The sequence below is a fragment of the Lycorma delicatula genome, chromosome 4, assembly GCF_047948215.1.
Source record: "Lycorma delicatula isolate Av1 chromosome 4, ASM4794821v1, whole genome shotgun sequence".
NCBI classification, from domain to species: Eukaryota; Metazoa; Arthropoda; class Insecta; order Hemiptera; family Fulgoridae; genus Lycorma; species Lycorma delicatula.
The window spans coordinates 19901079-19924701 of NC_134458.1; the positions used below are offsets into that span (position 1 = coordinate 19901079).

Here is a 23623-nt window from a genome sequence, read left to right on the forward strand (position 1 = left end):
TGTTTGTAAAACATTCTAAAAATAGGAATAAAGCCTTAACCACCAAGTCAGTCCTCGATCTTGTCATCTGAATAGTTCAGATATTACTGAGGAATATTTACAATCTTTTAAATCAACCAGCCAAAGTATTCGGAACTAAAATTTCCCTAACACTTCAGAAAACAATGAAAAAAGATCTTGGTTGTAACTATTTAGGCCTGTACATGTTAATGAGCTAAAAACTACTGTCTGTTTTTACAATTTTAATCCTTCCAACATGAAAAAAAAAAATAATGTACTTAGCACCTATATGCTGTGGTGGAGATGATGAGAGTACAAAGAGATTTAATTCAAAATAGGTTTTATGTGCAATTATATTAAATAAAACAATTCATCTTATTTCTTTACAAGAAATGGGACTTTGTGCCTACTCTGTATGACTTGCAATTACTATAATCCTGCCCCTGCCTGCACACCAAATGTTACACTAAAAGAAAAGAACAATTACTTCTCTGAAATACATAGTTTTATAAAATTTATTTTAAATAGATACTGAATTTTGTACGAAATGTTTGATATCTGGATAATGCAAACATCGAAAACAAACCGATGATGTTCAAGAATTGCGAATTTAAAAACAAAACGTTCATAGAAAACTAATAGTACAAGAGAATAGTTACAACACCAATTCATGCAAATAGAAGTGTATACATCGAGCCAAATAAACTAGGTCACGTGGCGAAAAAACAGAATTCATCACCTTCACACATAAAATTAGTAGGTGCGGGAATCGCTTTTCCTAAAATTTTAGTTTAAGAACAATAGTTCTACTTAAACTAAATAAACTTATAACTCTTGAAATGCAGCTTTAAAGCAATCCAAATAACGCCAAAAAACCGTAATTTCAACAACAAAAAATAGAAGTTTTTCACTTACTTCACTGACCATGTGCTTTCTACAACCGCCTAACGATTAGACGCTAATCACCCACAGATGGCTCCAAAACGTAAAATACAAAGAGGTAACCAGTTAGTTAGAGGTAGTTACCTATTGTATTGTACAAAAGTTACCTAGTATTGTAAATTCATTTCCCTCTCCAAAGACTAAAGTTTCAAATCCTGAACGAAACTTAATAATAAACTTTTAGCAGTTTATTATGACTAAACCTAAGGTTTGGTCTACAGGTGAACGCGTCTTCGCAAATCAGCTGATTTCGAAGTCGAGAGTTCCAACTTCAAATCCTAGTAAAGGCAGTTGTTACTTTTATACGGATGTGAATACTAGATCTTGGATACCTATGTTCTTTGGTTGTTAGGTTTCAATTAACCACACGTCTCAGAAATTGTCGAACTGAGACTGTACAAGACTACACTTACGCTCACACTTATCCTCTGAAGTAATGCCTGATGGTTATTCCCAGAGGCTAAACAGGAAAAAAAGTTTATTATCAGTGCTAGTTATTCATAATATATATATTCTATTATGAGGTAGGAATTCCTAAATTAAGCTGCAATACTTTATATTTCAGTTTAGCTGAAAATCTAAAAACAACACAACGACCTTTTATCATATACATAAATTGTAACCAGCTTTATAAACTCGCTGATGACAAAATAAAATTTTTTTCTCATTACTTATAAAATTATTATAATTTGAACATTTATGTTTACTAATTTTCAGTCGTTAATAATGCTAATAACAAGAACTATTTCTACAAAATGTTTACCTCTGACCCCAAAATTATTTAACTAATAGAATGACGATATGTACACTAAAGATTATAATATTTTTGTAATGAATCAGAAACTGTAATCAATCTATTAATTTTGTTAAAAAACCCTATAATTCGAAATAGTAAATTTTATAGGTATAATTAGGTTAAGGCGCATATTAAAACCGCTGTGGTAACATTGGTTTAGTTCAGTTAAAATATTCATCTTCTGAGTTTGTTGTACTTTTAATGCAAGGGGTCCTGTTTCTTTAAACGCTTAAATATAGAATTTTCTCTGTGTATGGCTAAAGTTTTGTGCTATTAGAACCAACACATTTTAAATTTCAGACTAATTATCCAGTTAGCGAAAGAGCAATAAATATAAACACTTTAGGTAAGATATCATATTAGATCTAGATTACGGATTTATGAAAGGATGAAAATAATCAAATGCGTGTACTAGTTATAATCAAATAAACGTATATGATTACGCGATTTCACGATTTTTAAGTGACCGATGCCCTTCTAATAGCAATAAACTGTATCCTATCTCAATATTACCACAGCATAACTAAAACGTAATACACATTTTGAGACCTTAAGCACTAGAAAATCCAGCTGTGACTCGTAGTAATTACAGCTTTTTACTTGCCTTAATAATTGTTAAAACCGCCAAATAGTATTAGTTCCATTATAAAAATCATAACATTTGATTGTCTCAGTTTCTTGTAAAGTTTGGAATTGTATTATTTTACCACATCACTGATTCATAATTCCGTTTTTAACAGAAAGTGATCTTGAGCCAAATTACCATTTGAAGAAATACAATCTAGTTGGTTCAACAAAATGATTAATTTATTTGTGTCATATCTTTTCCCTGCGAGTACCTAATTCTTATCGTCCCCAAAAAATTATTATTAACCTTAATACTACTTGATAACGATTGTCGTCTAATTTCGGATATTTATTGGGTAATGAGTACTATTTTTTGACTTTCTAATCTTCAGTTTACTTACATAATTATATTACATATTGTGTGTTCCTTCTTTTTTGAAGGATAGTAAAGGTAATTTTAATCTTGTTTTTGGACATTTTCATGAAAAATTTTAGAAAAATAATTATGGAAGGAAAAGAATTGATTGGAAGATGAACTGAAGCTTTTAGGAAGGACTATTAAACGCACACACACTTTTTATTGTTAGCAGACAGCTGACAAATCTCGAAGCAGAAAAAACATTTTTTTAAAAAGAATTTTAGATATTCTATCATGCTCATCCAATGAAAAAGAACCTTATACTTAATTTTCAGACCAAAAAGTAAAATTAAGTTCTAATTGTTAGGTGTATTGCCATAACAGAGAAAAATCAAAATACTTTATTCTTTTTTTTTAAATTGTGTAATTAAAAAAAAAGGTTTGAGTACTATTATACTTTTTTCCTTTTACTAAAAAGCATTGGAAAACATGATAATACTAAAAATTATGAATGTGTAAAAGAATACTTTCAGAATTAAAGAACTGAAAAATTGTAAATTATAGTAGGATTCTCATTATTATGTTGGAAGGAGTCTAAATATGGGTAGTGTCAGTGTATGAGTGTTGGTTATCTGCTGCATTTGTTAAACTAGCTTTAATTTTACTAATAAGGATAACTTATCATTTCATCTCTGAAGGCAATGATTATTTATTATTGTTTTGTTTGTTAGATTATGTCGCTGAAGAGTTTGGTATTTGTATATGGAACACTAAAACATGGTCAACCAAACCACAACTGGTTGACTGAAACTGAAAATGGGTGTTCAAAATATGTAGGAGATGGAAGCACTGTTAAAAAATATCCTCTGATAATCGCATCAAAATATAATATTCCTTTTCTACTCAGTGAACCAGGTGTTGGAAATGTGGGTATTATTAAATAATTTTGAGTAGACATTCTTATTATTATTTTTGATCATATAATTTAACTAAATGGAGAATCACTATTTTATTGGAAGTAGTACTAACTATTTAGCAAGTTAACTCTGCTTTAACTTTAACTTAGCTCAAGGGTAGCTCACTTTCCTGGAAATTGCACTGAACATGTTCAGTATTGCCATCTTATAATTTACTGCAGGAAAGATTTTAGCACAGTATTTTTCTAATATTACTATGGTGGTAACAGTTAGCATATTTATCTAAGAAATATAATGTACATTACCATTTATTGTTGGTAGTATTTATAAGATTTTTTTTTTTAAAAATATACAACTTACAAACCACAAAGATGTGATGTTAGATTCAAATAAACCATCACAGTATTTGATAATTTTGTATCTAAAAATTTTAGAAGGAAAGGAACTAATACTGCTCTAATTCAAATAAAGTGCAGTATTTTATTAGAATGGCTGTAGAACGTATTAAACGTTCTTCATTTATTCATGTACTGATGACTGCAGGAGAATGTGGTTCTCTATTCTTGCTTTGATACTTTGTGTAGATGTCATGTACTGCATATTTAAGGAGACTGATGAGAACAGGTATTAAACAATTTGTTGCTTTATAGCTCTCTTCAGGTAGCTAATAAATCTTTTTTTTTTTTTAATGAAGGCTGATAGTCACTTGTAGCCTGTTCTGTTATGGTCATTACCTTTTTAATAATTATCATATTTGCCACGGCTTCTAAATTCTCTCCATGTTACCAGTGATGGGACTTGGGGAACCTGCACTTATAATACATCAAAATAGTTATGGAAGTAAAAAATGTGAAGAATATCATTAAACCCCTCCAACTCGTTCAGAATTACATCTGAAATTATTTTATAAAGTTTTAGGCGTCTTGAACAATCAATAATTATCTTCCATCTCTTTATATGTTTAATTTAATTTTAAGTACTAATAAGATTAAAGTAGTTATAAGTTAAAGAAAAGGATAAAACTGAAATGCAGTAATATAAGCTAAACAGAGGAGAGTTTTTTAAATTATACATTTGATTAGGCAAGTTAAGATTTACACTTTTATTTCATCAGCTATACCCATTGGCATTTCAGAAGTTAACTTGATGCAAATGCAATTACATTAGTATTATCCATTTAAAAATACTTGTTTGAAGTTCAATGAAGTTTGTTAAAATTTATTTATTAAAACAGAATACTGATAAATCAGATAAATAAATAAACCATTGAATAAGTCAAAAGGTTACACTTGCTACAAATGTAATTACGCCACTCACCAGTTACCCATTTGCAGCATTACCACAGTAATGTTACCACTAATCACAAATCTTATTATTTTTTTTGTCATAAATCTACACTGAGCATCTTGTTAGTTAACTTAAGACATGTCATATGATAATTTAATTAACAAGATTGGTCAAATCCCAAGATCCTTGTCTATTGTTTATTTATATGATACAACAGAATAAAATTTTGCAATAACCATTATTTTATAATCAAATAGAATTGAATTGAATTTCAAACACTTGTTTGCATTAGTGTTGGTCTTCAAATAAAATATAATTTTAATATAGTAAACCTGTTTTTATTTTATGCATTTTCTTAAATTAAATGTTTTAACATTTTGACTTATTTATTTATCTGATTTACTAGTATTCTGTTTTAGTGAAATAAATTATTAATTAACAAACTTCATTGAACTTCAAACAAATATTTTTAAATGGATAATGCTAATTTAAAAATATGAATTTTTACATTATATTTCATGCTGGTATTCAAGAATTTTTTCATGGTTAGTAAAACTAGGAATTCTTTAGTTAAATAAAAGTTAGGTTATACTGACATAAATAATTAGACCAACAGTAATTCTAGTTTATATTATTACGATTATCTATTTCTTTTTCATTAAATACAGCAACATTAGAGTTCATAATAATTTTACTCGACCCTTATTTGTTCATAAAATAAAGTTATTTAATAACTAATACTTTTATTGTTGTGGTTTTTGAACTGGTAGCTAGGTATAGATCATCTTACTTTATGTTAAAACTAGATGGTTATTTTTTTACCACATTTATCATGAAAATATCTTTCATGTGGTTTTAAAAAATACATTATTAGTATATTTTTTCCTAGCTAAGGTCAGTTTTGCTAACTAAAGGGGGGTAATAAGATTTTCAAAACTTGAGAATATTATAAAATTCAAGAAACAGCTTTTGCAAAAACTGTGGTTAACAGGAAATGAATGACTTATTTAGGCATTTTAAGTTAAAAAAGAGCATATAACAGTATAGCAGTGGGTAAGTATAATCATTACATTAGTGTCTGTAGTTCAGTGTAGCAACCTGCTTCCACTAGGTGTGATCAAAAAGTATCCAATCTTGGGTCATAAAAACAAGAATACTTATTAATACAATAACCTATTTATTGCAATGGATGGTACCTTTCTGATCTAACACACTTATCCCAGTAAAGGAAGCATTTTTCAGTCATTATTAGCGACCGCAATAAGGCCCCTTGTCACATTCCTTTTCTCTGTCTTCAAATCTTTTTCTCTTAAGCTTAGGAAATAGGTAAAAATTGCAGAGGCTATACCTGGTAAGGAGCTTGCTGAAGTTGTTCAGTCCTGTGTTCGCCAAGTATTTCTGAATAAGTTGTGATGTGTGGGCTAGATGTAGTGTTAGGATGAATTTTCTAATCACCATTTTCCCAAACCTGTGGTCTCTTGCATTGAACAGCATCTCTTAGCCAACATAAAACAGTTATATAGTAGTCTTTGAGGACAAACTGTGCTCAGATTCTACATTGGTGAACTATGTCTTAGTAATCAAAAAAAATTATCAGCATGACCTTCATGATTGCCTGACTTTCTTTTTCCTCAAAGAACTTGGAGTTTTCCTATGGGATGACTGTGCTTTGTCTCAGGGTTATAGCCATAGGCCCATGTTTCATGTTTATCCGGTTATTTTTTTCATAAAATCGGGATCACTATTAGTACATTCCAGTAAATCTTGCTGTCTGTTTTCATTTTGTTCTTGAGTTAGAATTTTTGGGACAAATTTTGCTGCATCCTGAGATCTTCTGTTAAAATTAGTTGCACAGAGTCAAATAAATTCCTACTTATATTCAAGCTCTCTAATTGTTATTTAGCAATCCTTCATCACTACCTATCTAACTTACTGGATTAGGATTTTTGCTGATGGAAAATCTGCCAGAACATTCATTACTTTCAACAGATTATCTTAGAAACCGCGATCCACTCTTTAATTTGTGTAACACCAAGCTTTATCAAAAAAGCTGTTGAATCTTCCTTATTGTCTACTTGTGTATTACCAAGTTTCTGGCAAGATAGATTCTCTGGTTAACTCGTTCAGTAATTTTAAACGTCAATGAAAACATGGCACTAGTAACATGTTTTACTTTCATGGCTGCTAAGTAGCGACTGGCTGCAAAACAGTAAATCATGTGCAGCCAGTAAACGTCAGGTCCCATCCCTCAACATCCTCCTGTTTTACAACTGGTTCCACAATAAAAAATAAAATTGGATATTGTTTCATCACACCTCATATGGTGACAATAGTTATTCTTATATTTCTTAATTAACACAGAAGCAATGCTTATTTACTAATAATAAATATAAGTAAACATTAGTTATTGGAATTTTTGATATTGATTGAAGTTAGTTCTTATTTTCTAATAATTTTAAAGTTAATTCTTGAATTCTAATTTTTTAGTATAAATTTTTGTTTTATTAGAAAAAACTTTATCTTTTTTCAGAATGTTTTGGGAGAAATTTATGAAATTGATGAAAAAATGTTAGGCAAGCTAGATATATTAGAAGAGCATCCAAATTATTATATCAGACGAATAGAACCAATTCAAATGAATGCTGAGAATAATATCATTGAATGTTGGACCTACTTTCTTAAAGAGCATAAAGTGGAACTCTTAACTCGACAGATGTTTACCTCTTATGATTCAAAAGGGGACCATGGCCTAGTTTATTGCGAAAGGTATAACAGAGATCCTGATTATGATTACAAGGGTTATCTGTTTTTAAAGTAAACTAAAGAATATTTTTAACGTGAGTCATATATAATTCCTAACATTAACCCTTCTTCATCATAGTCGTATTTCTAAATTCTATATGATGTTAATCAAAAGGGATATATGCTAGAGGTTTAATATATCAGACTGATTAGCTAGTGTTTTTTTTTCTATATTTACTAATAGAATCCAACTATTAAACTTCTCAAAACTTAAATTTCCCATAATAAAATATTGAGCAGCTATTTTATAATATTTATTGGTGGTTTCAAGGTTTTTCAGTTTTGTTTAAAGTAAACACCTGAATAAATATTTTATTCAGATCAGTACATTAATCTACAAAGTGTATCACGAGGTTCTCTCAGGATTTTCATAACCTGCTCTACTCATGAAAATAATGGAAAAAATTCTTTTAAACGTATGTCCTAAAATGCTTCAATTGCAAGTTATGACTAATGAAAGATTTCACTCAGATTTCAGCTACCCTATTGAAATGAAGTTGTACTGAAATGTTTAGGGCATTAATTAAGAGGCAGAATTAGTGATTTCTTATGGTTTATGACCTGAAAAATTAAATAAAATAGGTCCCAGAACTGTATCTGCAGTACTTTTAAAGAAATCTGGGATGAAAACCAATAAATTCAGGTAAAAAACTGTTTTTTATGTATCACGTACAATAACTTTGTCAAATGGCTAATAAACGTGTAAAACATTTTAAAAAACTTTTAGAAAATTTAATTCTGAAAAAAATGTTGTAAGTTGAACAAAATGAAGAAAAATTTGAATTTTATTTGGAATCCGTACATTACATTTGTCATAAAAGTTTATTTAATGTAAACAAAAACAAAATTTACTGTTAAAAGTTTAAAAAAACTGAAAATTACACAATTGTAAAATAAAAATTGCCTAGATAAGACAGAAATACGATAAATTATTATTTCAAAGTTGGCAATAAAACAACAGCTGATAACAATGCACAATACTGTATTAGTGTTTAATCATTCTGTAAGGTACATTAAGTATATCAGGTGCTGCGAACTGTGTTAGTAAAGGTTTTCTTTGAATGTGATCGGTTTACCATTGAAATTAATGCCATACTTATTTATGACAGAGGAATAGTTTGATATGGTATTTATTTTGGGTGTATGTAATGATAATGCTACAGCGCTGCAGTAGAATATGAAATACATATTTTGAATCGCAGGATTCCAGTTCCCAAAAAAATTAGCTTGACTTTTGGCAATCTTTCAGGAAACATGTTCACTACCTAGTATTCATACCAGCTATTTTTGTTAATATTGATATTTTCTCAATTTTATTACCTTAACTGATTTGATTAGCTAAGAGTATTTGATGAGGAAAACTGAAATATTCATATTTTAAAGACTGAAAATCGATTCATTGTTTCTTTCTTACTGTTATTTATGTTACATACTGTATTTATTTTAGTAACTGATTTAGCGATTCAGCTATCAACATTTTTAATATTATTGTATATGAACAATATCATAGAATTCTTTAGTGCTTTTTAATTTCTTTGTTCTAGCTTAGATAATCAATCCAGTATTGATGATGTACTACATTGATATTTACTGATCATTACAAATCTATTATAGGACACAAATATTCAGCATATAAATGTATATGAGAATTTAAAGATATAAGACTGTTTCTGCATAATTGTAATGTTTGATATTATTAATGCTTTAAATTAATCATAATGTAAATAACTGACTCTATTATTGATGTTTACCATTATTATGTAACTACTTAAAATTTTTGAAATTATGTTTTATATTTCTTGATTGTAATACATTCTGTATCTCTGAGACTAGACATGGTCATAAAACGCTTTATAGCTTTAGTTGAAAGGAAGAGAACATATTTCATAGAATTTTTTATGAGGATAAGAAATTAATAAATGGGATTCTTTACTAATTTGGTATTGGTACTGACTGGTTTCCTTAGAATTCTCCTACCATTTTTATGACACCATTATTTGAATATGGCTGCTGTAAAGGAAAAATTTGGCCTTATCATCTACAAAAAATACATGTCATTTATTAAACAGTGAAACAAAAATTTACTGATATTCACTTTTTACGAGTTATTGATCATCAGAGTGCATTAGTTTTTAACATGTTCTGTCTTTGCAGGAACTAATTCAGATAACTGTTATAATTTAGATTTTTACAATTCCTATATAGTTTATGCTAGAAGGTAACATAAATAATATTATTCTAACAATTACCCTGCTTCCATTGATTTAAAAAGCCTCTTGGCCTCCAGGCATGTTTTCCAGGAAAAATCTGGGGAAAGTATCATCTGCTGATAGCATTGAATTGCAGTTCTCTAAGAATTAGGTTTTTTTTACACTTAATAAATTTCTTTTTGTATCTTTAATGGGACGGATTGTGTTATCTTAAGGGTAATGAAAGGAGTCTGGTAATATAGGTACAGTTATAGATAAGAATTAATCTTAGCTAATGTTATATTGTAATAGAGGTTTATATTTGTTTACTTGTTTCAGGTACTTATTTTTGTTATTTATTTTTTTAATTTTCATTTTTTATATTGTTCCCAGCCATCAGACAGTTGAATGACCATGAGCATTGTATCCAATGTTCAAATTTGTCTTACTGCATTATATGCTATGCAATTTGTATTCAATAGACACTTTATTATTACACTTATTATAAGTCTGATAATTAGTAATACATAAAAACAAACTACAAAAGAATTATCATTAGTATATTGATTTTGCAGCCCTTTTCAAAAATTTCTGGTTATACTAAAAATGTGCTTTATTTTGACAAGGTTTACAAATTTAGCAAAAATAATAATTTTAAATACTGTATGTCTGGGAGAGTTGGAAAATTATCTCTTTATTCATAAAATTAATTTTTTCTCTATGCTGTATGAATTTTGACACTAAAAAATGTATAACAAAATAATGCTGTGAAGCAACTACACAATATTAATAACTGAATTTTTTTAGTATCAAATAGATTTATTTTTGAATTAAAAAGAAATTCTTAAAGTATTTGTGGATAATGTTACACTTGGTACTTAGGCATGGACAACAATAAAAACAGAAAGAAATAGAGGCCTTTGAAGTATGATGTTACAGGAAGATGTTTTAATTAGAAATTAGATTGGTCAATAAAATTCAAAATGAAATAATCTTTAGACAAATAGCAAAGGAGAGAAATTGAGTGGAGAATACATAAGACATCTAGTTTTAGTTAATTTGGTGTTGAAGTCACATGTAGAAAGTAACAACTGTGCATCAGAATAAACATTTTTCATGCGTATATACATATACAAATACAATAGATGCTGCTTGTTACTTAGTAATAAGCAGCATATGTAGTAATGAATCATTTTTCTAAAATCCAAACCAAAATACTGGAAATTTGTGTAAAATTCTTCATGCAATAGAATCAAGAATTGGTTTATTGTATCAACATTTTAATATTTTAAGTTTATTTGTAATAATACAAAATGGATTATTTATGTTTATTACACAGCATTATGTTGTTTATCACTTCATTTTACTTAAGTACCCATATTTAATGTTTAAGTTGATTACTCCAAGGAAATGAAAATCATATCATACGAAGGTCTTGATGCTAGCTGGCTAAAGATAAACTGTGCGGTGCCAAACTTCCGTCAGTAAAAGATAGCACACTAAATGTGTGTACGTGCAGTGCAGTATACTTCAAACTATTTGTCTTTCAGTGTTTTCACTGCTTTCAGAGGTTTCGTATGTTTGTTAAAATATTTTAGTTTTCTTTTTGCGTGTGCTTCAACTATTGTTTCATTGTGATTTTGTCTGTTTATTTATTTTTTGTGTACTGTACTGAAATTTTTGTAAATTTCGAAGCCATGTCACATAAACGTAAGGATTTAAATTTACGTGAAAAATATGAAATTTTCAAAAAGTATAAATATTATAAATATGATGAATGTATTTCTAAATGTAGTTAGCAAAAAGCTGCAACACTGCAACTTTCTCAGACTTCACTTTCTTGTATCATTAAAAACCACAAAGAATTGGAAGCTGCAGTCGTCCTAAATGAGAACATGAACAGAATGGGGAAGTGTGATGGTAAGAATAAAATTGTTGAACTCGCTTTATTAAAGTGGTTCATTGAGACAAGAACATTAAATGAGTGAAAGAAAATTAAATGGCTCATCATTGTGCAGTCTTAATGGTAAAAGCAAAACAATTTGCAGAAAAATTTGGTGATTGTGGTTTAAAACCAACAGATGGTTGGCTGTCTTGTTGGAAAGAGAGAAACAATATTATTTACAAGAAATCTGTGAAAAATTGGATGCTGACAACCTGCTGCAGACGACTGGAGTAAGAACTGCATTCCTGAAATTTTAAGTAACATCAAACCTGATGTTATCTACAATTGCTATGAACTGGGGTTGAAGCAGTTCCTGATGTTTCATTACATTTAAAACAAATTAATTACTACAATCACTTCCTTACATAAAAACTAATGGATTAATAGCAAATGAATGATTTGCATGCAAGTTAAAATTACACGTCATATATACTCCACAATGGATATGACCAAGCATAACTATTCTTTACAGACTATTGGAAGATCAAGATTACAACATTGCATCTTCTTATAACTGGTTCTTTCACAACTTGTACCTCGACCAGTGGTGGACATAAATCGAAACTGTAAATTTTTAACAATTATTAAACTGCTACAAGAAACACATTGCAGTAGCATTTTGCTTATAAATTATTTATTTTTAATTAACTTTTTTCAACTTCTGCGTTTACATCCTGTTAATAACATGTTCTCACTTATTTTACATAATTACAAAACTATCTGGGGAAACAACACAAAATAAAAAGCAGTATAATTTTGACAGTAAAACTGATTAACTGAATATGGGTATTCCATTTTAATTCAACAAATTTTCCAAAATTTTATTGCATCATCATTTTTGATTTTGATGATATTTGGTATATGATAACTACCCAACCTGTAGTGGCTAAAAAATATTTTTTCATATTTAAAAAAAATCTTTTCTTGAGTGATATTTTCTAACTTTCCAGCAGGTAAATACAGCTATTTTCGTCACTTTTTCCATGAGCTGTAGCATTCTTATTCTACATCATAGAAAGGTCAAAAAAGCTTTTTGAAAAGAGTAAAGATGGAACTTCAACTTACTGTAATCAAAATTCATTTTGTTACATAACCAAATCTTGTAATGTTTACTGAAATTATGTTCACAAATTATTTTTTCAAATTTTGGGTCAAAATAATGAAGGGCTTAAAGGTATCAAGCCTGTTTTTTACCTTTTAACTCTTGGGTACTAGTAGTACTTAAAAAAAATGGCCGCCAAATTGTAAGGTTTTGAAAATATCTCATTTTTGGGGCCCAAAAACCACATGTAGGACAGGTGGCAAAAATCTGAAATTTTTACAGCGGTAAGTACTTTTTACATATTTTAAAACCATATAAAATTTATTTTGTTACTCAAAGAGATTGATGAGTAATGAAGCCATCAAAATCGCTAAAAACACTGCTCCTTCTAACCGTAAACAATGTTCCAAAAAATTCACAGCATGTATTTTTTCAGATAATAATGTAGGCCTACTATACAAAATATTTTGATGTCTATAATGAGTCATACTTTAAGTACCAAACTATCAAAAATTTCTTACACACAAACTCATGTTTAAACATGAATGTTTGCGTAATCCTGAATGTAAACATTGTAAAAGGCTAAGGTACTGTTTTGATTTCAACATGATTTGTTTTATTGTTGCTAGTGTTAATACTGTGGTTAGGTAATGTACACTTGTTTATAAAGTAATTTTATTAGCAGTGAACTTCTCCTCTTTTATGCTATATTTTTTATTTATTAATTACAGAAATTTTTATTTTAGCTGTAGAGAAACTGGGATAAGTCAAAGTGAGGTGCAATTGGTAGTTTTATAATTTATACTAACTGTATTGTTATTGTAAGAAACCTTGCATTTTATAAAAATGGATTATCAAGTGTTCAATTGGCATTCACATTGAAATAATGTCACAAATTGACTTACAATAGATCTTCAGTATTGCATGATATTTTAGAGTTTACTGAACAGCAAATAACATTGAAATCTTTAAGAAGTGGATGTACTGAAACAAAAAATATCTGTACTTTTCATAAAACTGAATATTTAGATAAATATTTTCATATTAATGAGGAAAGTTGCTCTGACCCATTTAGCTGTCGCACTTAACTGGTTAAGAAATCTCTTTGACTGTCAACAAGCAATCCAAATTTAAAATTAATTCCAGGCAGAGCACAATGTACAAAATGCTTAAACAAAATACAAAAACCACAAGATGATACAGAAAGTGAACCAGAATGTTAAGATATATTTGAGCCTCAATGTGTTATAGTGGAGTTGGTGAACAAAGCTTGTTCAGCACTTGGCATTTCCCCTGTTAAGGTTCAAAAATTATTGAGCAGCGCAGAATGATTTGATTTGATTTTGAAATTATCTTCAAGCAGTGGGTTTCTGTTGACCGTTGTGAACTAACTACTGAAATTTTAAATAAAAAGGCATCATTTGTTGCAAAGAAACAAGCTAATTTCCTCAACGTTAAAAAGGAATAATTGTTGGAGGATGAATGCATTGTAATGGGAAACTTCTCTCAAAATTTTCCTTTTGTGATACAGGATGAAATCCAATCATATCACTGATCAAAAACATACCATAGTACATCTACTTTAAAAAAGAAGTAAAATTACAAAGCCACAGCTACTGTGTGATTAGTGAGTACTTGAAGCACAATACTACATTGTTCTTTCAAAAGCAAGTTATAAATAAAGTAAAAACACTTACCACAAGTTAAACAATTTTTTTATTTTCCTGATGGCTCCTTAGCCCAGTATAAAAACAAAAAAAAATTCATAAATTTGTGCCACCATCAAAAAGATTTTTAAATTGCAGCTGAATGGCATTGGTGGAACTGTAAAAAGGACGGTGACTAAAGCAAGCCTTCAAAGGACAGTTAAAAGTCAAATTGTTAAACCTTCTAAAATGTACAATTATTGCAGACAATATTAAAAATATAACATTTATTTTCTGCTCTAATAAAGATGTTCAAGAGACTGAAGAATACCTCAATTCTCATTATCAGGTAATCACAACAATCCCAGAAACAAGAACCTTTCACAGTTGTGTTCCAACAAGTCAGGAATGTTTTCTGAAAGTCTGGGCGACCTCTGAATTAGAAACATTTACATTAGTATCGGTACACAAGGACATTAATGTATCTGATTGCTTTATAGGTTTACCAAAGCCAAAATGTAAAAATTATGTCTGCTGCGTATATGATGGCAAGTGGTGGGTAGGTGAAGTCAAAATATATGAAAATGAAAAGGAATATCGAACACACTTTTTCAATCTGCAGGGCCCTGGTACTTCATTCAAGAAATCATTGAGGGATAATCAAACATGGGTTCAACTGGAAAATATTTAAAGATTCTCAGACCTTTTTCTATCAACTACTGGAAGAGGACACATTACACCAAAGATGAATGAGGACTTATCAGTTCTACTCGATAAAAAAAATGGCAGGAGCACTATGTTAGCAAGTTTTTATCAAAAAGTGTAAGATTTATTTGTAACTTCCATTAGCAGCAGTAAAATAAGGTAAAAGTGAATTGAACAAGTTGTTAATGTATCTGAATTATCATTTTGTAATTTATTCATTCTAATGAGTTCAGTCAATTTTTATAATCTGAAAAATACATATCAGTATTTTTGGATGTTTACAGTTAGAAGGAACAATGTATTTAGCAGTTTTGTTGGATTCATTACTCGTCAACCCCTTTGAGTAACAAAATAAGTTTTATATGGTTTTAAAGAACATAAAATGTACTTATTGCTATAAAAATTTCAGGTTTTTGCCACCTATCCCACACGTGGTTTTTGGGCCCCAAAAATGAAAAATTTTTAAATCTTACGATTTGGGTGCATTTCTTTTAGTGGATACTTGGTAATTTTTTTTTATAAGTACTACTAGTACCTTAGAGTTAAAAAGCAGGCCTGTTACCTTAAGCCCTTCATTATTTATTTTGGGCACAAAATTTGAAGAAAAAAGAATTTGTGAATGTAAATTCAGTAAACATTACAAGGTTTGGTTATGTAAAAAAATGAATTTTGAGTACACTACGATAAGTTCCATCTTTACTCTTTCCAAAAAGCCCTTTTTGACCCTCTATACGACGTAAAACAAGAATGACAGCTCATGGTAAAAGTGATGAAAATGGCTGTTTTTATCTGTTGACGAGTTACAAAATAGTCTATTACTCAAGAAACTTTTTTTTAAATATAAAAAAATATTTTTTAGCCATTACAAAGTGGGTAGTTACCCACCAGGTTGGTCTAGTGGTGAACGCGTATTCGCAAATCAGCTGATTTCGAAGTTGAGTTCCAACGTTCAAAGTAAAGGCAGTTACTTTTATACAGATTTGAATACTAGATCGCAGATACCGGTGTTCTTTGGTGGTTGGGTTTCAATTAACCACACATCTCAGAAATGGTCGACCTGAGACTGTACAGACTATACTTCACTTACACTCATACATATCATCTTCTGAAGTAATACCTGATGGTGATTCCCAGAGGCTAAACAGGGAAAAAAAGGTGGGTAGTTACCAAATATCATCAAAATCAAAAATACTGCACTGATCATTTGTTGAATTAAAATGGCAATAAGCTTTAAATTAAAAGATAAATTAGAGTTGTCATAACCAACATGTATAAATTTTGGTAATTGTGATGTATTTGTAGAAATACTTCTAGGGGATGAAGCTACCAATCTTTTAAAATTTTAACAAGTGGTTTCTTAAATTTTTATTTGTCTGCTATTTATTTTATATTAAAATAATGATAGTGTATGAAGTAGAATGATTACATTGTTAGCAGATTGTGTCATTCATATAGATTTTGATTTTCCTTTTTTAGCAAACTGATGCAAAGCAAAACATATAATGCTGAAAACATTAATACATCAAACTCTTTTAATAAGCAGGTGGCACACATTTCTACTGTTTAGTCAAAATCTGGCATATATAGAATGGTAAACTAGTATTCTGCTGTGATGCAAGATCTTTTTAAACCTTAAATGTTCATTAACGTATAAGGTAGGTTGTCAACTCGTTACTTTATATGAAACTATTTTACTGACAGACAATTCATTTATAGCATTATCAACCAGCAATGCAGCAGATAAAAAATATCTGTTTGGTTCACCAATAATCATATAAATGGTGCTGAAGTAACAGCTGGTAACCATGAAATTAAATTTTATTTATAAAATCTTTTAAGTTATGTAGATTTTAAGAAAAGTTATGATACCAATTAACTTATTTTCAAATACAAACCAGAAAATAATGAACTGCTGCATGCCTTCAAACCAAATAATACTTTGGTATGTGAAATGAAGATACATTTCTAGTTTAACAAGGGTTTTTTTTTAATATGATATTAAAATATCACACAATAAAAAAAAACAATTTACTTTTAAAATTTACTTACACACAATAATGCTGCAAGCATTACATAATGAAAACCATATTAAAATTAATAATGTAAGCACATAATTAATCTTGAAAATAATTTAATATGTATACAAAATTTTTAAAACAAAATTCACCGTTTAGAACAAATAGTAAAAACAAAAATTGATCCTAAGAGTAATTCTCATTGATAGTAATAAAATTACAAGAATTTGATATGGACGCACATCAGTACGAAATGGGCACTTCCTTCAGAATACTGTACTTATGTAAATCATCAGCGTAACTACTGAAGTAAAATGCAACTCAAACTCACATTGTAAGTTCCTGGAACAGAACATCATTTACATAAAAATAAGTTTTTAAAGAATTATAAATGTTTAAAAAAAGAAAAATCATATCCCAATTTTATAGATAATAGACAATATTTTTGAAAATTCATTAACATATTGACCACTGTAGTAATTAAATTCAATATTAACAATTTAATTACCAAAACACATAAGCAAATAAAACCAAAAAAAACTAATACCAATTGTTGACTTTCATGGGAAAGCATTATCTGTCTATACACAAATTCTATTAATTACATTAAACAAATATTAAAACTTAAAACATTATTAACAACCACCAAAAATTATTTATTTTGTTTTCTAATTTTTAAGTTTTTTTTTAGGTTTTACTTGTTACTCTATTTTGGTCGTCAAGTTGCATATATATACGTGTGGGCGTATGAATGGTTTAATGTTCACGAATGAAAGTCATATATAAAACATAAATAATTCATTAAAATAGAACAAGAAATTAAAAACATCCCTCAAATTTCTTCAAGTCAAACTTCATTATATGCCAAGTTCATACAATGAATCTGAAAATTTTCTCAGAAAGTGTAATCATTTAATAAAAATAAGTCATAATTATATTAAAAAAAATGTTTTTTAAAAGAATATAAGTTTACACCTCATATTGAACTGTATTATAGATAGTCCTCTTTAAAACAATGCATTCCACTAACTTTATTGTTCAGGTCACTGTGTCTTAAGACTACTACTTTGCTAGATTATTTTAACATTTACTGGTTATAAACATGTTTATAATTAATGCTTCATAAGCTATATAGATGGTAAAATATTCATACATGAAATGCCAATTATAACTGAAACTTATCTGGAATTTAACAATTTTAACCACTTCAATATTTAAAATAAACTGCTGATCCACCAAACCCAAATCCAAATAATTGTACAAAAAATCCCATAAGACATTACTGATACTTCATAGCCTACTTCTAACAGAATGCAAAACCATTTTGATTATACAGATATGTAGTAAAGTGATGGCATTTGTAAGTCACATATATTTGCTACTGATGTGACATATGAGAATTGGAAATGGAATATTAATTAATTATTCAATTTCAGTTTTAGGAACTTCTGTAAATAATTATCTACAATCTAATTTTTTACATTAATCAATCAGGATAGTATCAAAGAGTACTAATCTTCACTTGGGATATAAGACCTGTTACTAAACATTTTCTTACTGTTATGAATGACCGTGCAGACTTAAACCTTCATCAGATACTGGAATTTCTTGAAGATAGTAGTTTCAAGTTTAGTGTTAATTATTAAATTATAATAAAGCTAATGTTAATTTCTAAGTTAATATAATTTTATTAGTTGCAACAGTCGAATGAGGGCCATTGTAGTGGTGGACTCATCAATTATACTTTTCCCCAATATTTATTATTGTTTCTGACAAACATGTATTAATCAAATAGATATAATTTCAGCTTATAATCAGACTGACACACAAATCAGCATTATGATGACTTACCTGAAAGAGAACATACATTTTATACAGAGCAGTTTTATACTGTTGTTTTGACAGTGCCAGTAAATAAGTTGTAATACAAATATAACATTAAATTAATGCAAGAAATGTAAAAGATCAGAAATCCAGTAGTCAATTACCAGTATAGTTTATACATAATGTGTGATAACACATGTAAACTAGAAATCTTACCATAATAGCATTAACAATATCATTTTTATTGTTCCGAAGAGCTTTAATAGCTTTCATTCGACTGACATTAGCCTGTGACATAACCAAATCGATATCTTTCTCTTCGATACCTGTTTCATCAACTTCCTCTTCTTCACTTTCTTCTTGTATAGGTGCTACAACCTGTTACAAGAGTAAATTCAATATCTAGTTATAAGTTTGATTCAAATATTAAGCTAACATAATTTTAATAGTGGATTAAAACTAACACTTCCAATTAATGAGAAGTTTAACCACAAGAAAGTGGAAAAATGCAAATATAAATAAACAGCATCAAAACATACAATATGACATTAATATACAAATTAAGCTAATAAAACATTATACAATTGCATTTTTTTTACAATAAAATAACTAATCTTGTAATAAATAATCACTTCCTAAAAACAGTTTTTATATATAATCTCCTTTTCTCTATGTTCTAATCAGGATTACCTTCAGTTACAAACATGATAACTTGTTAACTATACTTGCTATAACAATAGATTTGGGGAGAGCTTGGTCAATTATTAAAGTATATTTATCTCAAACATTTCTAATACAAATAAAATCTAAAAGAAAAGAACAAGGTAACAATAGTTTTACAGACTGAATTTTAGTAAAGTTTAATTTCAGAACGAGCAGGAAGCAGGGATAAATGTTTCACAAGCCGAAGCTTACTAACAAACTGTTTTTTGACCTACGTTGATATGAACTTTTTTCTTATTTTTGGGTGTAGAATCATCTCCTGAGAGATTGCCGTGCAATTTGGAATCAATCTGCCTACATATTCCCCAAGGCTAAAATATACATTTTTTGACACCAGGAGGATTAAAAATGGGCAAATAGCATACTATTAATCGACATTGAAAAATTAAAATTCACCTTAAATTTGAAAAAAAATATTTGAATATTGACCATTGTTTTAATAAGTATCTTTATCTTTGATTAATGTAAGTAATGAGTATTAATTACTGCTTCATTAAATTAACTGTAAATAAGAATCTAGATGAAATGATTTCCATTTTATAAAAATAATATACTTTAGGTCAGAAAAGTTATCGCATAAACCTTGGTTGATGAAGTAAAGACAAGACCATACATACATCAACTCAGATAACTCAACAAAAAAGAAGGCATTGTGATTATTTTATGGTCAAATGGTTCAGCAAGTGCAATATATTCATTACAATAAGCAAATACAATATTTCTTCAATAATATCTAAAGGAAAACAATATTATCTTACACGTTATCTGTCTATGTACAGAATTAATTTTTCAATTTTTTTCTCACAGTAATAAATACTTACGTTGCGCTACAGAGATTACAAAAGTACTCATCCACAAATTAATTGGTATTTACCAAGAAAACTGAAAATATTTAATAAGACTTTATTATGGGAGTATGCTGTGATGTGAAGGTGTTGACAACATTAACTTTTCTATTTTTTTTTCAACCACTGGTTCTAGTTTACAATGGCTACATATTAAAATAACTATCGCAAAAAGGTTCATTAATTACTATGAAAAACCGTTTGGTGTGACGCTTTTTAACAAGTTATTCAGTCAACATTACTAAAATGATGGGTGATTATTTAGTTATTAAAATTAAAACACCAAACATAAAATAAGGGCATAAAAATCATTTTAATGATTTGGCAAAGCCAAATATACTATATTTGAAATATAGGAGAAAGTAGAAAAAAGATTGCTTTCTTAAATTAATGATATACCAAAACCAATTAGAGATTAGCAATTGAAATAAATAATTAACACTGTTTATATGAAGAAAAAAAAAACAGCATTGCCCAACTGAAACAACTGATATATAAGGTGCGACAATAAAGTAATGAGACTGATTTTTCTTTGCAAGATGTGGCAACCCTGCAGCTTGTGTGGGCACACCATCTTTGACCTTGGTCTATAAGCTACTTCTAGTCCAAGCGGCACATTGATGCAACTGCTCAGTCGTGAGTTGTGCTGTAATAAGTGAACACGTGTTTGTGTCTCAGAAAAGTTCTAGCCATTTGCGTGAAGCAATCTGAAGAAAACGCCTAGATTTGTGATGAAACAAATCACGGCAATTGCACCTTCACACTTCACTGCTTGTTTGTGAATTTTTTGCTAAGAACAATATCATTACGATCCCTCAGCCTCCATATTTGTCAGACATGGATTCCAGCGACTTTTTCTATTCTCCAAGGTGAAAAGAACCATGAAAGGACAATGTTTTCCCAACATTAAAAAGATAAAGACTGAATCACTGAAGGAGCTAAACACCATACCGAAAACTGCATTTCAGAGATGCTTCAAAAAACACTGGCACAAATGTATTATACCTGAAGAAGAGTAATTGGAGGTGACAGAATCAATAATGATGAATAAATAAAGATTTTTTGAGAAAAACTAAAAATTCCATGTATTTTTTAATCAAACCTTGTAAATACATTATTTTAAGCAATTGAAGTAGGATGTTATAATTTAACCTGAATCTTACTTTTAAAGTTTGTAATAAATTTATTCAAATTAACCTTTTATTCTTAATACTCTATTATAATAAAATATTACAAATTTGAGTTAAACTTTTTACAAAAAATAAAAAGAAGTTTATTAAATACTGAAGCTGTACTGTTTTATAAACATGAGAATAGATAATTATAATACAGTAAATACATAAAACAATTCCCTACTAATTACCCCAATACTTTAATACACTCCTACTCCACCTACCTGAAAAGATTAAGGAAGACAAATTGTAAACTTACAGTTGTGCTTCCGCCTGCTTCAGCTGCCGGAGATACCTCTGGAGCTTTGAATTTTTCAGCTGCAGCTACCTGAGCCTGCTGACTCATATCTTCAATCTAAAATAAAAAATTAGATATATATATATATATTAATTTTTTATATATATATTTACACAAACTGTTCATTATAATATGAAAAAACCTACAAGAAAATTTCATCTCAAAAATAACTCATTCAAAATTACTTTACTGTTCTTGGTATGTATATGCACCATTACCTAAATCAGTAATTGTAATGAATCTCCCAATCCTTGTCAATTGTCACAATGAAATGAGCAACCATTTCTTTTACATCAATCTTTAACATTTACTTATCATTTTATTCAATAATTTTACTAATCCCTAGAAATCTGAAAGTGAAATTTCTTTATGAACGAAAAAGGATGCTAGGAATTTATGGCCTGGCCGTTAATTTCCATGAGTGTAAGTATACCTAATGTAAAATTCTTTATTAAAAAACCATCGATAAGTAGCTATTTTTTTAAGTTGTAGTATTAAAGACAACAATCATATGTTTTAAAAAAGATATAATCTGTAAATTTTTCTTTTCTTTTGTTCCTTTGGATTAATGATTAAAATGCTCTGAATTACTTCATAATATGGTTCCACATGAACATTCTCTCCTGGGACAAATCATTTTTCTTATTTTTATTTTAATGTTGTTGGAACTACTGTCAAATAATTTGCCGCCTTGGTTTAATACCTCAGTTGGATTTAAATTATTTTAAATATTGATGTTCGCTGGTTCATACAAATAAATAAAAGTATTAACTTTGAATATAATATAAATTATTTTTATTATAATCTTGTAAATCTCACACACACACATACATACACATATCATTATTATATTTATTAATTATAAATTTGTTACAAACACAAGTTGAGTCTTTGGATGATGGAACTAGATTAGCCTATTCTAGTGCCGAGCCAGCTTTTATAGTATGAATGGAGCCGAGTGCACCTGTCTGAAGGACTTTTAAAAATTAAAAGTCTTTCTTTAAATAAAATTTTAAGTTCTCATTTAAAAAGGAGTCATAAAAAAGTGAACATTTGGTAGGGATGCCAACAAGTTTAGCAATGTAAATGAGATTATTACAGACAACATGATTAGAAATTATAAATAAGTTACGAACATAAATATAATAAATTTTTCATTTTTACGATTAGTAGAAATGACAGTTACAATGATTTGTGATATAATATTAATAGCAATCAACAAGTGTATAATAAAGTAATTAAAGCTCATAAAAAACATAATCTGTAATTAGCACTTCAAATAACAATGATTATGCATATTGCTTAAATAAATAAATAATACAATTCAATATTGCAATATATAACAGTTTGAAATTACATTCACATAAATCTTACTGCACCTTTATATATATATATCAATACATAGGCATAAATGTGAAATCATAATATAATAAATTAATACAAATATGTAAATTAAATTATAAATGTTAACGAGCATGTTATCAATCATATTATAATATAAATCAAATGAAATTACAAGAACATAGTATGAAAAAATTACTTAAAAATAT

General features: G+C 28.7%; 2 protein-coding genes across 7 annotated transcripts in view; one reads left to right on the plus strand and one right to left on the minus strand.

Annotated features, from left to right (window-relative positions):
* The first annotated feature begins 1327 nt into the window (after positions 1 to 1327).
* On the plus strand, positions 1328 to 18069 carry LOC142323166 (putative gamma-glutamylcyclotransferase CG2811). Of its 6 annotated transcripts, none has more exons than XR_012756037.1 (5): positions 1328 to 1466; positions 3395 to 3589; positions 7398 to 7633; positions 16673 to 16851; positions 17903 to 18069. XR_012756037.1 is itself a non-coding variant. In XM_075362449.1 (4 exons), exons 2-3 carry the CDS (start codon positions 3398 to 3400, stop codon positions 7683 to 7685), a joined length of 480 nt encoding a protein of 159 aa, XP_075218564.1. In that variant the 5' UTR covers positions 1887 to 2084; positions 3395 to 3397; the 3' UTR covers positions 7686 to 7704; positions 9214 to 9605. The 6 variants fall into 6 exon arrangements, 4 of the variants coding, with proteins under 4 accessions (XP_075218564.1, XP_075218566.1, XP_075218563.1 ...); XR_012756036.1 differs by lacking the exon at positions 1328 to 1466 and adding an exon at positions 1885 to 2084 and having other exon boundaries at positions 17903 to 18064; XM_075362449.1 differs by lacking the exons at positions 1328 to 1466; positions 16673 to 16851; positions 17903 to 18069 and adding exons at positions 1887 to 2084; positions 9214 to 9605 and having other exon boundaries at positions 7398 to 7704.
* The window catches only part of Nacalpha (nascent polypeptide associated complex protein alpha subunit), a 52654-nt gene continuing 46254 nt past the window's right edge, over positions 17224 to 23623 (minus strand). The window contains exons 4-6 of the mRNA XM_075362447.1: positions 22035 to 22130; positions 19252 to 19413; positions 17224 to 17553 (exon numbers count right to left, since the gene is read on the minus strand). Coding sequence (XP_075218562.1) covers positions 17539 to 17553; positions 19252 to 19413; positions 22035 to 22130 — 273 coding nt within the window. The 3' untranslated portion in view covers positions 17224 to 17538. The remainder of the gene's footprint in view (positions 17554 to 19251; positions 19414 to 22034; positions 22131 to 23623) is intronic.

Excerpts from the sequence above, each read along its gene's own strand:
- LOC142323166 (XM_075362449.1), top strand. The coding sequence starts at position 3,398 with ATGTCGCTGAAGAGTTTGGTATTTGTATATGGAACACTAAAACATGGT. Across the intron at positions 3,590-7,397 it reads GTGAACCAGGTGTTGGAAAT|AATGTTTTGGGAGAAATTTA; the intron begins GTGGGTATTATT and ends ATCTTTTTTCAG.